General features: G+C 29.8%; 1 protein-coding gene across 2 annotated transcripts in view; it reads right to left on the bottom strand.

Moving 5' to 3' along the window:
- Positions 1-1,453: 1,453 nt before the first annotated feature.
- TfIIA-L (transcription factor IIA L) overlaps positions 1,454-16,066 on the bottom strand; it is a 47,770-nt gene continuing 33,157 nt past the window's right edge. For both annotated transcript variants that reach the window (XM_085819609.1, XM_085819608.1), the window contains exons 6-10: positions 15,852-15,951; positions 10,151-10,257; positions 9,918-10,055; positions 9,239-9,328; positions 1,454-5,038 (exon numbers count right to left, since the gene is read on the bottom strand). In XM_085819609.1, coding sequence (XP_085675735.1) covers positions 4,931-5,038; positions 9,239-9,328; positions 9,918-10,055; positions 10,151-10,257; positions 15,852-15,951 — 543 coding nt within the window. In that variant the 3' untranslated portion in view covers positions 1,454-4,930. The remainder of the gene's footprint in view (positions 5,039-9,238; positions 9,329-9,917; positions 10,056-10,150; positions 10,258-15,851; positions 15,952-16,066) is intronic.

Genomic DNA, 16,066 nt, shown 5'->3' with positions numbered 1-16,066 from the left:
TTTATAGCCAATTCTTTTTTTTATTCTATTTTTTCCTTTACTATGTACAGTCTTTTAGAGTTAGTATGTGGAGTATTGTTACGTTTTGCATTGCCTTCAGATACATTTCCATTTCTCTTCTTTTTATCTTGGAAAGCCTCACCTCCAGTCTATTATGGCAGGAAGGCACTATTTATCAGAGGAAGAATACCCTCGTATGGTCAATGAACCATTTATTAACGCAAATGAGAGTGATGATTCATTTTCTAAAGAATGCGATACTTTTTCTGAGAGTTAGAAAGTGATACTTCTCCGTGCTTCGAGATTTACCACACTCAGTCTTCATTTTAAATTTTGTTACTTCTTACTATAAATAGTCTTTATTGTGTTGTTTTATTAATTTAAAACTTTACTGATAGATTTTATCAATTAAAACTTTGGAATAATTTAAATAGCGCTTTTGAAAATTATTTTACTAGATAAACAATTTTTTAAGTATGTTTTCATGTAAAATAAAGAAAAATACGTTATTAAGTGCTAATTTTAATATATATAAGAGCTCAAGTAATAATCTAAAATGATACCAAAAATTGCGATGCTAGAAGCGAAACTTTTTTTTTTCTGATTTTTTGTAATAAAATTAGGCTTAGCGATGCAAAACCTCCGTCCTGTATGGTGACTGTCTTCGATTCCCTTCCGTCCCGGATGAGCGTCTTAAAGGTGCGCCACCGCGAAAAGGTTAACAAGTTTTCATGTTATTTGAGCAGGGTATATCCAAATATAGCTGATTTAACACGACATTTGCCGGTATTATAATTGTAACATTTATCAGTATTATAACATTTGTTAGTATTACAAGAATATTTTTTCTTCCTTAAATAAATTTTTTTGCAGCCAATATGAATAATAATGCATATAAATTTTAGTACAAAAATAAAAAAAGATATGGCATGGTTATTGATTACAGTATAATTACTATACTTAATCAAATAATTATAATGATTATTCATTAGTGCTCTTGTTCTGACTATGGGCAGAATGAAAAATATATATATATATATACTACGGACCTTAAAAAATTTGTTAAGGAAATATCTTTCTGAAGTTATGTACAGGTGTTTTCCCAAAATTTATTAACTTGCAAAATGAATTTCATTTAATGCATTTTCTGGAACTGAGGCAGACAGCCTTCACATATAGCAGCAATGAAGAAATTTAATACTGAAATATTAAATAGCAATTAATAACAAATTAAGCAGAATATGAGAAATTAAAACTTTTCTTATGGTTTTGTTTCTACTTTTATTTCAATCAAAATTAAAATTTGTAACTAATTATTACATATGAGTAACTTAATACATAATTCATCCTCTATGAGACAAATTTATAGTTTAATAACTGAGTTTTAATATTTTATATGTAATATATTTGACTAAAATGTATTCCCTCATCCCCCCAAAAAAGCTTTCAAACATTTCAGTATTCAAATTGCACAATTTATTTTAATCTGATACTGTAAAGGAAAGAAAACAAATTACTACAGTGTCTCTAAAAGTCAACACCATATTTAAATCCTATGATATTTACATATGTAATTTAACATAAACCACATTTTTATATGATAATGCATTTCAATAACATAAATTCATGTTTTTAAAATAAAACAAAAATTTATTGGAAGAGCTGGACTGCTTACTTGCAATGCTAATTACACAGCTTCAATTTAATTTACAAGAGATTTCATATGTTGCTGCCGATTATATTAACAGTTCTAAACATTATTATAATTAATTTATCATGGAATCACCTAACATTTACAAGGAATACAGTACTGTTTACTGGACAACTTGCACAGCAACAGATGAAAAGTATCAAATTACTTTTATTAAAGGATTACAAAATACATAGAAATATAAAAAATTCAGTTTATTCCTTTAGTTCAATGAAGTTTATATCACAGTTAAGTTTCATTTTTAAGTGTTAATTTTTGATCAAACTTTAAGTATTTTTGAAATTTTTATTTGTGAAGACAAACTTGAATAATCATCTGCTTTGGTACATAAAGTATTAAATTTCATACAAAATTATGAAAATAGAAAGTCAGAGCATTGTCTTCAAAAGTTTCTAAATCTAAAAACATTATTTTAGTTTCAGGAAAACTTCACAAAACAACGTAACTTGTAAAAATGAAAGACCACAGAATTTAAAAACATTTAATTTCTTACAAAATTTAAAGAAAACTTAATATAGTCGGCACTGTTACAAACATATATCTCCCAATCAATGACTAAATATCTTTTGAATGATTTCTCATGGATCCCAGGTTCTAGTTTCAGAAATGAATCAAATAAGATAAACCTTTAAACTAAGATAATTTTATCAAAAATGTATATAGGCCACAGAAGATTTTTATATAGGTTCCACTGAAAGAAGTGTTAAAAATTGTTTTTCATGGTTCAATTATTTAAAGGTGGACTTGAACTTTTAAAATTCCTCAAAACTTTGGTATTTTGGAAACAATATACAAATGTTAGACACAGATATATTGATATATTAAGTTTTTGAATGAAAGTTTCTAATATTTTAAAAACTATTTGAATTACCTTTTATGTCTTTTGGAAATCCATTAATTTAGAAATCTTGGGTTTAAATTAACATCTGCAGAAAAACTAAAATTTTGTATTTAATGACAAGTTTATATAAATCTTCAGATATAAGTGCTTTAAATCATTATTCTGACAAATTTTTGAAAGTCAATTTTGTACAGTATGGATGGGACATTTTTCTAAAAGATTTTTAAAAGGCATAATTTATGAACTTGGGCTTTCTTCATACAAGAGAAGCATACAAATTTAGATTTTGTATAAATTTACAAAAAGATATTATGAGACGAAAATTATTGTGGTCTGAAAGCCTATCTAATTCATACATTTCTTAAACTGAATCTGCATACAAGCAATCATTAAAGAGACATTTAGTCATGCAATATATTTGAAAAACCCTGAAAAGGGTGCAGCCAAAATGCAGGCAGAAATATAAGTCACATTGATGCCTCATTGCATATAAGGTTAGTTTCAGTGGATGTTGTAGCACTGTTGAAACACACAATATTAATTTAAGTGGTTGCAGCATATATGTTACATTCATCTAGAATCAGGACAGTGATATGTAAGAGAGTTGTCATGATAATATAAAACAGTACAAGTTCATTTTTGAGTATTATTTTGCTTAATTGCATTAAATAGTTGTTAATAATTTGTAAGTATGTTTTGAGATTGTTACACCATATAGAGAATCTAAATATATTTCTAGAAACATAAATATATTCAACCAAAAATTTGTTTTAACAAGAAAGATAAAATGCAATAAATCTGCAATCAAGCTATAGTTCTATTTTTATGGATTGACTGAGAAGCTATTGTATTATCAATGTGTACAAAACTGAGCTATTGTTGACAAGAACTGAAGCTCCACAAAAAGTCAATCCATTTTCATACCTATAAGTGGTTATTTTGCTTGAAACAACGATGGTATTCTGGATAAAACACTCTTTTAGAATGATGCTTTTTTACTTTCATGACACAGGCTACATTATTATCACTTGAAAAAACATAAATATTTTTCAAGGAAGGAAGATTCAAGAACTTTGTAAATGAAGTAAAAATTTGTAAAGGGAAAACAGAACATTTTCAATATTTATAAATAAAAGCCTTAGGTAATTGTATTTCTATAGCTGCTATTTCTCGGAGTGGCATTTTGGCTGCTACATCATACATATTTGTAATTTCATGTAATATTATTTTTAAATTAATGTAATACAGGAGTTGTGTATGATTTAAAAAAAATTAAGAAAGAAAATACCTAAATGACTAATCAAACTAAATTTTTAATGTTCTACTTAAGCAGCTATTTTTAGTACATATCTTTTATTGGTAACTGAACTGAGATTCTAAAAAATGTAATAATATTTCAACAAACAATTATACGAATAGACTGTTAAATACAATTTTTTTTTGGAGAGGGGGAGGGATTATTTGAAAGTATCAGTTTAAAGTAAAAACAATATTCAGTTTTTTTTTTTTTTTTAATTATGGAATAATCTTTCATGCAAGAAGTGAATTATAGAAGAAATAACTTATTACAAAACTGGTTTTACTTTCCATTCAAAATAAATAGAAGGAAGCTGTAGATGCAACTAGATATCAGTTTCTCACATAGTGATGGGATTTACGCTCTTTGCACATTGCACATAAAAAGAGAATATTCACTGGCATTTTAACAAGCTGCAACTATAATGAGAAAGTAAGATAGCAAACAAAAATATCCAGTGTACCTTTTCTTTCTGACAGGCACTTATAATAATAAATATTTACAGTTATTAATTGCATATAATTATACTAGTAACCAAAACACGCTTACAGAGAGAATTGCATATTTCAAGATAAAAAAAATAAATACATAAAAAACAGAATTATAGGAGTATAAGTAATGTTTTCCCAAAATACATAAAAGGAAAGATACACATAATAAAAAAGATAAAGATGTGAAAGTTTTTTAATTTTCAGAGCCATTATGAAATCATACATTGAATCAAATGTATTTTCCTCGTGCATTTTTAGGGAGGGCAGGGAGAGAACAAGAAATGTTTAAATGAAAATTTGAAAAATTAGGACATGCATTCTTAAAATAACACAAAGCAAATCTTGAAGGATGATAAGTATCTTGAAGAAATAGTGACACTGACTAAACTTCTTTTCAAGTATGAGAATATCGTTTTGATGACAATCCACACTGTACATAACACTGGCACATGGTTCAAAATATGCCAAATATAGTAATACTTTTTTTTTTTTCCTTATATATAATTACAGGAGCAATTTGAATTTTATAGTGAGACAGATGACGATTGTCACGACATTTATGATACATGATTTAAAAAAAAAAGGACTAACTACCACTCAGAATCACCTAAAGCTTTATGAAAAACAAAATCTTTGCCTTGGAGGTTCATGATACCATCTTTTAAGTGGAACTTCCATTTGTTTTTGCTCCTATTTATCTGTAAAATAATTTTACTAATATTAATGTTAGTATTTCAATAAACATAAAAGCAACTTATATCTAGGATTAAATAAAACATACTGTGCTTAACCCTCTAAGTAGTACAGGTTTTTGCATCTGCTCACGAAGACCTGTATTGAAACTGCAGCTAATAACTAAATTTGTATAATTACTCATTTCAGTCTCTGCTTTCATAAAATTCTATTTAAAATTAAAACCTAAACTCAGTTGCATAACAGAACTAATGGGCCAAGGCCTGCAGTGCCCGAAATCTGATTTCTTGACTGTGGGCCCCAGAGTGCGTAAGAATATTATCTGAACAAGTGGTCAACTTGTTGCAGGACCCCCAATGTTTAGTTACCAAGCGAGCTTGGTACTCATTTTATTGACCCAAGAGATGGAAATCAAAGGATGAAAGGCTAAGTCGACCTTGCCCAGCCCGGTAATCTAACCCCGAACCTGTGGTGCTGCTGTGTGATGCACTAGCCACCGCGCCTTAAACTTCTATTTATGAAAGTAATATTTACATTATTAACTAATATATACTGGAAAACAAAAAATCTAACGACTGCATAAAGGTGGCTATGCCACCCAGGGAATTAACCCCCCCCCCAAAACAAAAAAGGTGAAGAGAGAGTTTTTTAAATTTTTTTTTCTATTTATTTATTTTATTATTTTCATACAGGATATATAAAATTAAATTCTGATATCTGCTGTTACAGCAAATGAAGAAATGTTTCACAGTGATAACAGTTGTTTTCTACTGACTACAAACGGCAAACTTAAATAAACAGAAAAAGCTCCAGATTAGCAGAACTAAAATATTAATTCTAAATATTATGCATAAAAACTAGCATGCATCTTCTATTTCATGTACAGAACCTAACCATATTATATTTTTTGACAATTTTGATTTAAAAAAAACGTCATTATTAGCAGTCTTATAATAATTGCAGTTAGTAATCCATCGATGAATTTTAGAAAAATTATCAAATATCAGTATATTAAATTAAGATTCTGCACAAACATTTGGAAGGCTAGTTTCTGATCTTACCTGACAGTGCAAAAATCAAAATTCTACAGTGATTATTTTGATTATTAAGTAAGGCTATGAGTGAAAAATCTATGAAAAATCTCTAACACATTAAGTAAAAATCTGATGGGGAAACCACTACTTCCTCTTACGACCTTTGAAATTATACACATTTTTTTTCCTGAATTTCAGTTAAACTTATTTCCTAGAATTATTCTAATTTAATTAACTGATCCCTCATGGAAAGTTAAGGGAGAAAGGAGAATTGCATATTTTAAAATTAAATACCCCCAGCCAATTTCTGTAGTATGCGAATCACACTTGCACTTTTATTTTTTCATAATGAGTACAGTCAAAAGTCGTTAATCCGGACTCGTCGGGACTTCGGCGATTCCGGATTATAGATCGTCAGTTTAAATCTGGTAAAATGGCATGCAGAAATTATAAAATTAAAAATATGAAACCATAATTTACGAAATAAATAACAATTATGATCTAAAGGGTATCAAAATTTACAAAAAAAAAAGCTTAATATTTATTTGTTTACTTTATTAAACATTTCTTTCAATGTAAGTTGTTTAAGTTGCTTCGTTTTTTATGTGATAATACATTCTCTTTAATTCTATAAACAGACATAATTTCGTGTTCAGTTACAAAGTTCCGCTGTTCAAGTCCTATAATTGCTGTGCCGAGAATACCGACTAATTTGTCAATCGAAATTTTTTCGTTTTCAATAACCTCTGTTACTTTCTTCGCTATCGGAAGCGAATTATAATGACGAGGCATTTGATTTAAATCATATCAAAGACAGAGTACATCGAGATGAAATACTACATTGAGTAAGCAATTATAAGCCAAATAAAATAAAAACATCTGCCCTTAAGTTAAGGATAGTGCTGACAGATCAACTTCCAATTCATTGCACGCCTAAAGATAAACAATGTTTAGATAAACAAACGTTAAAGTTTAGATAAACAAAGGATATGCCTTTATTTATTTTTTGCAGCAATTCCACTTTTTGTTTAATGGACTCCGAAAGATACTTTCGCTTTGTATATCCTTTACATATTAGTAAATATATATCGGAAATTCTATTTGAAATAATCGAAAGTTCAAGCTTACTTTTATAAAATTGCTCTAACAGTCTGCAAAAAATAATAAGCCGGATCCAATTCGAAGATTAAGGAACAACGCAATCTGCAACATTAACTGAAATAGATAATCAGATAATTTTAGCTTAGCTTATCCCGTGCGTTACACATTAAACGCGCATTCGTAAACATATTTTGCACATGCCCACATGCAAATTCGCAGCCGTAAAGGTCTTACGGTTGCGAAGACCGGCTGCGAAGCTGTAAAGGTCTGCGCATGCGTCAATGAGACGCATGCGCAGAAAGTTTGTAGCTTTGAGGTCGGTATTATGGGTGTCCGAATTAACGACTTTTGATTGTATAAACTTTCCCAAATATAAATACATGACCCAGGAGATCATATTAAAAATTAGATTTCAATATTTGACCAAAATAAAGCATGGGTAAGGAAGTAGGGGTACCAAAATTATATATATATATATATGTACTACAACTGCAATAAAATAAGATATTATAGTAGTTTCATATACAAGGTTCAATACATTCATATACAAGATCAAGATTATACAGCTAACTGTTTTTGAGTTATGTGAGATGTATATCTACACAGGTCATGAAAAAATCCATTTTGAATCCAATTTACAATTTGTTTCAGAATAAAGATTTCTATGCGTACAGATGCCATGCAAAAAAATAGTAAAAAGAGATATTTTTATTGAAATCTGATAACCAAAATTTTTCATGATTACAATACTTCCTGTATTTTGTACAAGGAAGTAAAATGCCTGTATAATATTTGGGGGGAAGGGAGGAATCAATATGAAATACTTTATTATACTCACAAGAATGTATGTGTGAAAATTTCAAGAAAATGCGCTCAATAAAAGTGGGTTCAAAAACTAATTTCAAGATTTGATCTCTTAAATAATTAACTGACAAACAGGGAGAGAAAATATATGAAACAATGTAATGAAAATAAAATACAGATATATATATATATAAAGTTTGATTTTGTTTTTAAATTATTCAGTTTGTTCAGAAATATATAATTTAGAGGAATGTCTCACACAAGGGTTGAATTTGGCAGTTCTGGAATACTAATTGTTTTCTATGTGTTTCTCAGTTTAAGATGCTTCCTGCAATATAATTAATATTCATCAGATGCTAAGAAAAAAAAATAACTTTCTAAGTGCACCATTTTCATTAGTTTTTTCTTTTTTTTTTTTTTAAATACATGTAATGAGAAAGAAAAGGCTTATTATACATTAAAATTTATTATGATAAAATTCATGTTTTTTTTTTTTTTTTTTTTTCATTCTGCAGGAATGTTTGTTGCTAAAAATCTGGAAAAAGTAAAACCAATGAGTCAAAACTGAATTACAAGTGATGTGCAAAAAGAAAGTTGGTTAGTTGGAAGTACAGAGTTTGCAGAACAGTGGTTCTACATAGATATAAACAGTGGTTTAAGGTCTAACTGGACTAAAAATAAAAGGATAAAGTCTGAATGACAAATCATGTTTAATGACAGATTTCCTGCATGTGTTTGGGAGGGGGGGAATCATGGATCCTGTCCAGTCTGTTAACACACACATCAATTTCTGAGGTAAAACTCCAATTTTATCAAATGAATAGTTTCAAAAATAGACACCAATATTAACACGAGTTTACATAACATCATACTTAATTTGGTCAAACTTTATAAGATAAAGGCAACTGATCAAGAACAGGCGGATGTATCCAAATTTTGCCTAACCTCTAATGCCTTAAAATGCAGGATCAACAAGAAACATTCAACAAAAACAAGAGGTACAATGAAACATTCAAGCCTGAATGAATTCAGACAGCTTATATCAGAGGAATGTATAATGCTATAGGATACTTTTTAATATATATAAATTAGGCTTTTTAATTGAAATAAAAAGACTACAAAGAACAGAAAAAAATTAATCTTTTTATTAATAATTAATAAAAAGATAATAATTTTAAGAAATTTATAGCACATAGCATGTAAAGAAAATGCTTAGAAATTAAAAACCTATCATAATAATAATAATACATAAATAAATAAAATTACCTTATCATACTGACAAACAACAACATTCTCGGTGTCAAAAAGGTCTGTAGGATCATCTTCGCTCACATCATCATCTGAATTTAAAGGTTCCTGTGCATAAATATAATCAAATTTGATTACAAAATAATCTGAAGATTAGCTTCATATATGTTTTATTCAGTGTAACAATTTAGCTGAAAAAAGTATTTAAAACTATCTGATATCAGTATTATCACTAAAAGTTAAAAGGTAATAATTCTATAGCAAAGCAAAATGAAGAAATTAATATACTTTAAAAAATAAAATGCTTTATTTAACAGAATAGTTACCATTTTTTAAAAAATATATAACATACTATTTTTCTTAAATTATCTTCAACCATTTATTACATTCATTACTTTACATAAACAACAACAATATTAAATTTGCATTAACAAACTGACAACATATTAATATAAAATAATCAATACCACAGAATCATTTGGACAAACTTGATATGCCTGGAAACAATTTTTGCAGGAATTTCAAGCAATCATTAATTGTTTTGAAATAGACCTATTTTTTAACACGAGAAAAAAGTCGAATTTTATCTAGCATAATGTTGTTATTCTATTAAAAAAAATTTTTTTTGATGCAATTATAATGAAAATGCATTAATCATATTCAAAAGCAAATTCTTAAAACTTGTTCATCATGTTACCTCATCTTCTTCTCCAATATCATCCTCATTTTGTTCATCATCATTATCATCTCTATCATCATCATTGTCTGGAAAATCATCTTCATCATCCTCATCACTTGTGTCCTGTGTCCCATCAATTTGGCCAATAACACTAGCCTAGAATTCAGACAAATCAAAGATTTGAACGTCAGTAGAAATAACACAATATATAAAGTCAGCATTAATATTAACTGACATAAATGAACACAAACCTGTGACTGTGGAGTTGTTACAGGTATAGTAACAGTAAACTGTTGAGCATTCTTTAACTGCTCACTAGTTAAAGTTTGATAGTGAACTCCTGTTATTTGCTGACCACCTAAAAATATTCAAAATATGTTCATTTTACAAATACACATATACATATAAACAAACAGCAAGATTAATTAAAAAAAAAAAACTCAAATATAATGATATTATGGATTTAAGAAGAATCTGAGTGAAAATGTGAAACTAGGAAAAGTAAATAGTATCAGTAAGTTTCACTTACACATATGTTCATACTACAATTTCAATTAATAATACTAATCAGATTAAAAAATATAGTATTTAACCTAATAAAATAAACAACTGCAATAATAACAATGGGTGGAAAGGTCCAATAAGTAATCTGTCCCTTATGTTTTATTACAGAAATGGTTAACTGGTGACCTGTAGTGAGATACACTAGCTGAGCCTCTTTTCTGGTCAAGGCTTTGGTTAAAAATTTTTTTATTATTGACTGCAAACTCTTAACTATCTTTGAACACATTTAGGACATGTTAAAAACATCAGCAATATCACTGACTAATTTTGGTGACTTTGTCAACAATATTAGCAAAGCATAGTTTGGTGAACATGTTCCTTCAAAAGCACCTGTAGCATTAACACAAATTTATATTACATTAAGATTTAAGAACATCAGTCATGTTCTTTAAGTTTCCATGGTTCTAGAGATGATTTTAATCTTCTGCGAGTCATTTTAAAGAGGTGACATTCAATACTATTTCTTAGTTGAAATTATATTTAATATCATTGTATTTGGGGATTTGCCATCTTTAGGTTTGTGTTATTTGATTATGGAAGCACTATCTGCCTAAAGGATGAGTTTGGTTTGGTTTGTGTAATTATGACAAAGCCTCAAGGTCTATCTGCCTAAGGGAAGGGATGTCTTTGTGGAGCACTTTCTAAGGGAAACTGGCTCGTATAACGTTACACATGGGGAAAACCACGAAAACGCTCATGCAGCCAGCCCGTTCACGGGATTCGAACCTCAGAACAAACTACCAGCCTAAAGGATGGGATGCCTTTCGAAAAGATACTGGTTATGAAGTTTATTTGAAATTAATAAGGAATCTAGAAATTTGTCAACAATATCTGTGGTTTCAGTTGATTCTGATCTTCAGTGGAAATGGTCACTTTAAAAAGTTGATGTTCAATACCACTGCAGTTTCCTCTGTATACTGCAATTATCAGCTATTTTACCCAAGGTATTCCAGCTTTTGCATGTATATGCCTCAGAGGTGGGTAGCATTAAATGGTTCTACACAGCTAGTCCCATGAAAGGTTAAGATTGAAAATAAGAAAAAAGGGTGTGATCGTATGTCACATAGACTTCATGAAGATATCTGACTGGCTATGAAGATTTCCAGGCTTTACACAGAAATATACAAAATGGCAAGCAAATACATAAAACGCAATGCAGTAAGAAATGAAAAAAAAAAAAAAGTATTCAGAATACAGTCCTTGAGAATTTCAACATATATACAATGTTTACAATATGATTTAACACAAAGAATGCTTGTACAGCAAAAGTCCATAGTCAAATGATGTGAACTTTTAAATAAGTGTAATCACTACTGAGCTTGTTTGATTTCAGATGAAAAACATGTTTGCAGATCATCAGATTAAAATAAACACAAATGCAAGGAGAGACAATATACAAATCATTCATTATACAATCATTAGCAAGGCAAGAAAATTAAAAAGTTTCATTGACTGGTGATGAAGTTACAGACACAATCAGCAAAAAGTCCGCTGCAAATGTGGTGCAGAAAATCAATAACTTAATTCACAGTTCATAAAAATTTGCAAAGTCCATCTTCCTTCAATCTTTAGTATCATTACATAGGACAATTTTTATTTATCATATGTGCTCTGACTGGGCAGAGGGGTCTACCTTCATTTAGCATTTCGTAATGAAGCACACTGAAATATTTCAAGTGCTCACAAGTGAGAGTGTTCTTGAAAAAGTTTTGGTTGATTTTTGAAGAAATTTATCCATAAGTCAGGTTTAAATCGTCATGTAAAAGCTTGTTTCTTACAAAGTAATTAGTCATAAATCTAAGGAACTTGCTTTGCACAGTTTGGAGTTTCTTTATATACCCATTTTAATTACTGTGGCCCAAGCAGGTGATGCATAATGTCATAACAGGGTGCATTACTGAGATGTAAAGTAATTGTTTTCTAGATAGATTACATTTGAAGTATTTACAATCATTAACAGTAAGCACTTCATAAATTTTGTAGTTTTGTCTTGACCTGCTGAATATGGTGGGTCCAAGTCAAATGCATTTCACCATTTCTCTTACGATTACCCTCAGATACTTTACTTTCTTCATGATAGATACTGGTTCGTCAAATATATAAAGATTTTTCTTTATATGGATTGCTCTTTTTCTACTTTTGATAAGAAATAATCGGGACTTTTATGCATTGACGCACACTTGTCACTTGCTACACCCGCCTTCTATGATACGGATATTATTTTGCAATTTCCTAATAACATGATTTATGTTTCACCGCAAAAGCAGTGCCACCTGCATAACATACTAGCATAGAAATGTGCAGACAGATGGTCTTAACCTTTTAACTGTCATGCCCGAGATTATCTCGGGCACAGCACTGGTGTTCGAAAATGTCACGCCCGAGTATTTCTCGGGGTAAATTTTTTTTTTTTGAGTGTATTGTATTGTCATACCCGAATATATATCGGGAAATGTTTATTTCGGCTACATTTGGTTTTTCCAATAAAAAAATTTGACAATTTGTGTACCCAAATCATCAAAATAACTTGACAAAGGGTTAAGAAGTCTGTAATACAAGAGGTATAACATGGGTCCAATTTGGAACCTTGCAGCATGCCGGCTTGATTATTCCTTTCAATGGAATGAGTATTTAACTTTCTGTTTGAGAGAGAGGAACTCTTGATCCAGGCCGAAGTCGATAGGCTTGTAAATAAGTCCCTTATGCTAGGATGCCGTTGAAAGCTTTTGTCATGTCCAGCATTGAGGAGTGAAATAATTTATAGTGCAGTGCAGCACTGGCAAACTTTGTAATGCAAACCAGCTGCTTGGTTGTATATATATATATAATATATATCAAGCAAGGTAGTAATTACAAGATTGAATAACCAATTTGGTCTAATATATATATATATAGATATACATGTATGTGTGTATATATATATATAAAAAGTTTAATTCTTGACTTTATTTGCTTGTTTCTCAAAAGACTTCACTAGTATTTTCCTTTTTGAACTTTAATTCTTAAATGTTAATTTCTAAGGGAACCACTTTATTGGAATTACTTTTGGTTTTGACTTTTACCCTTGCCTGCATGAATGACGAAACACGAATTAAATAATTGGAGAGTTAGGTTTGGAGGCAACTTCCCCTTGATAAGTCTGTCTCCTGCCTACTCAACGGTCATTCACATATGCATTTAAAAAAAAAAAATGTTTAATTTAATTTTAATTTATTAAATTAGTAAATTTATTTTCATGGATTGATTTTGCACTTGATTTGCTTATGCTTCTGAATTTAAATGATATTGTAGATTAGTTCGAGTATTAAATCTTTTATATGTTTGCACATTTTTTTAAAAATTATTTTGGCTTTTTTCCTTTTTTTAGGATTTAAATTTGTTTTTTTTTACCTTTATACGTATTTGTTAAAAATTAAATTTAAATTTGTTTAAATATATATATATATATATATTCAAACTGCTGAAGGAGAAAGCAGATGGAAATAAATGTTAATTTTTCTTAGTTCAAAATGTTTTTCAAGCCCTGCTAAAAGGCTGATGGGCCTGTACATCAGGATAATTTTAGCAATTTTTCAGATGTTGGAGAAATAGCAGCACAAGGCATGATTTTATAATACTTGTACACTTTCAAATAATGTTTCTTAGAAAATTTCTTATTGCTGTATTCAAATAGTACCAATACTTAGAGCTTTCCCGATTCTGATTTCTAACAATGTCCGCAACCTCAGCAGATATTTGATAATAATGTTTGCGCTCTCAGTAATACTGGTTCACTTTCAGATGCAAACAGTTGGCTTACAAAGATCATCTCCATGAGAAAGTACACTGCATTGTTATACGCAACCAAATGCATGGCTTATGGCCTCAGGACATTAAGTTAAATTAGCCCTTGAGTGTATAGAAGTTGGTCACCGTTACTGCAAGTCCAAAAAAAATTCCACGGCTTCAAATAACAATTTTTTAAATATATATTTGAGAATGGTTTGAATGATGCAGATCATTTTCAAAAGATTTTAATTAAATTTTGACCAGATTCATGATGAAAGTACCAACAGAAACTATTTGTTTTGGCTATTAATAGTTCTATACTGGAAACACAGCACTCGATAAAATGCTCCATCACACTATTGATTACTAAAATCTCCATGAATTTTGCGCACTAAGATATGGAACATTTTGTATTCAACTTACCAAAGGAAGTTAATCTAGGTTAAATATTCAAGAAAATAAAGCCTGTAGAATTTTTTTAAAACACCTTGTAAATAATGTAAATTCTTATTCATTAATTATCTAATAGATCTGTTTCTTTTTAAGACTTACACAAACATCATTTCAGACTATTATGCACCTAAATAAACATATTTTTTTTAAGTAATTTTTATTTACTATTTTATGACATCATTTACGTTACTTTTCCAAATACCCAGGTAATTTATCTTACCGATTCAAAAAATGACTAATTTTGGTGAATTTTGTCTTTATTGAATATCCAGAATTTGAATCATTAAACTTTGAAAATAAAAGGCAATACATGTAAGTTAAACTTTTTTTTAAATTTATTGTCTCATAAATCAAGAAGAGACATTAAATAAACAAGAATGATATATATCAGTATTAGAATTATATAATCCATCTAAAAACTTTTGGAACCTCACTGGCTATAATTTATTCACAATAAAATCATAAAGTTCACTGTTTTTTCCTCCAAACAATTCTACAATAATCAAGATATTGTTACGAAATGTCCAGCTGCGGTAAGCTAGCTTCCCCACAAGGTGGGTTTAGGGTTGCCAGAAAATGGCAAGGTAAGGCAGAATTGTCATATTTGGCGACATGCCATGGATGGACAACCCTTTAGAACAAATTCTTACCGGTTTGGACCAGAATGTTCTTGAAGGGAACCCAAAAGCTATACAAACCCTGCCTGCACACGGAGTAGCAGCAGTCAGAATGTCTTATTTGATCGTCAATCTAGTGGCGAGTTGGTGGTTGACTGTATTGCGAGTTGCATCGTTGAGGCTATCGAGTGTATTGTCGAATGTATCACGAGTTGTACCGTGGACAGTCTCGAGAGTACGTAGAGGTCTGAGAACGACTAAACCGAGTTGGAAGCCATAGTGTGGTGCTTTGCCGTGAAGCTGTCTTCACCATTATAGCTTGAAGGTTGTGTTGCTGATTGTTTCAGCGTACTTGTCGTAGTTTTTTTATTACTGTAAACATGTTTTGGAGCTGTCCTGGATAAAACTGGCTAATAAATTGTGTTTTGATACTTCATCAAGTGTCATTGTTAATTACTCCAAATCCATGAACCCATAAAAAAGCAACAATATCACATACTTTGCTTGAATGCACACTAAATACATAAGGAAAAAGATAATGTATACCAACCATGCTGTAAATTGCTGGAATGAGTTGATGCAATTACATTGCCTTGAAACAAAGATGCTAGTTCAGGTGGAAGTTGTACAGCTGTAGTTCCAGGAGCAGTCTGAAATTTAAATAGTAGTAAAATATTAGAAGATGTTAGGTAATAAATTCTTTTTTTTTTAATTTAATTATTTTTTTTTAAATTAACTGCATAATGGATAACTAAAATTTGAAAA

This window comes from Stegodyphus dumicola, chromosome 6 (assembly GCF_044657685.1).
Source record: "Stegodyphus dumicola isolate Sdum_Otavi_A_Nest chromosome 6, ASM4465768v1".
Lineage (NCBI taxonomy): Eukaryota > Metazoa > Arthropoda > Arachnida > Araneae > Eresidae > Stegodyphus > Stegodyphus dumicola.
Note: the sequence above shows the minus strand (reverse complement) of the source record. Positions and strands in the feature narration are given on the sequence as shown.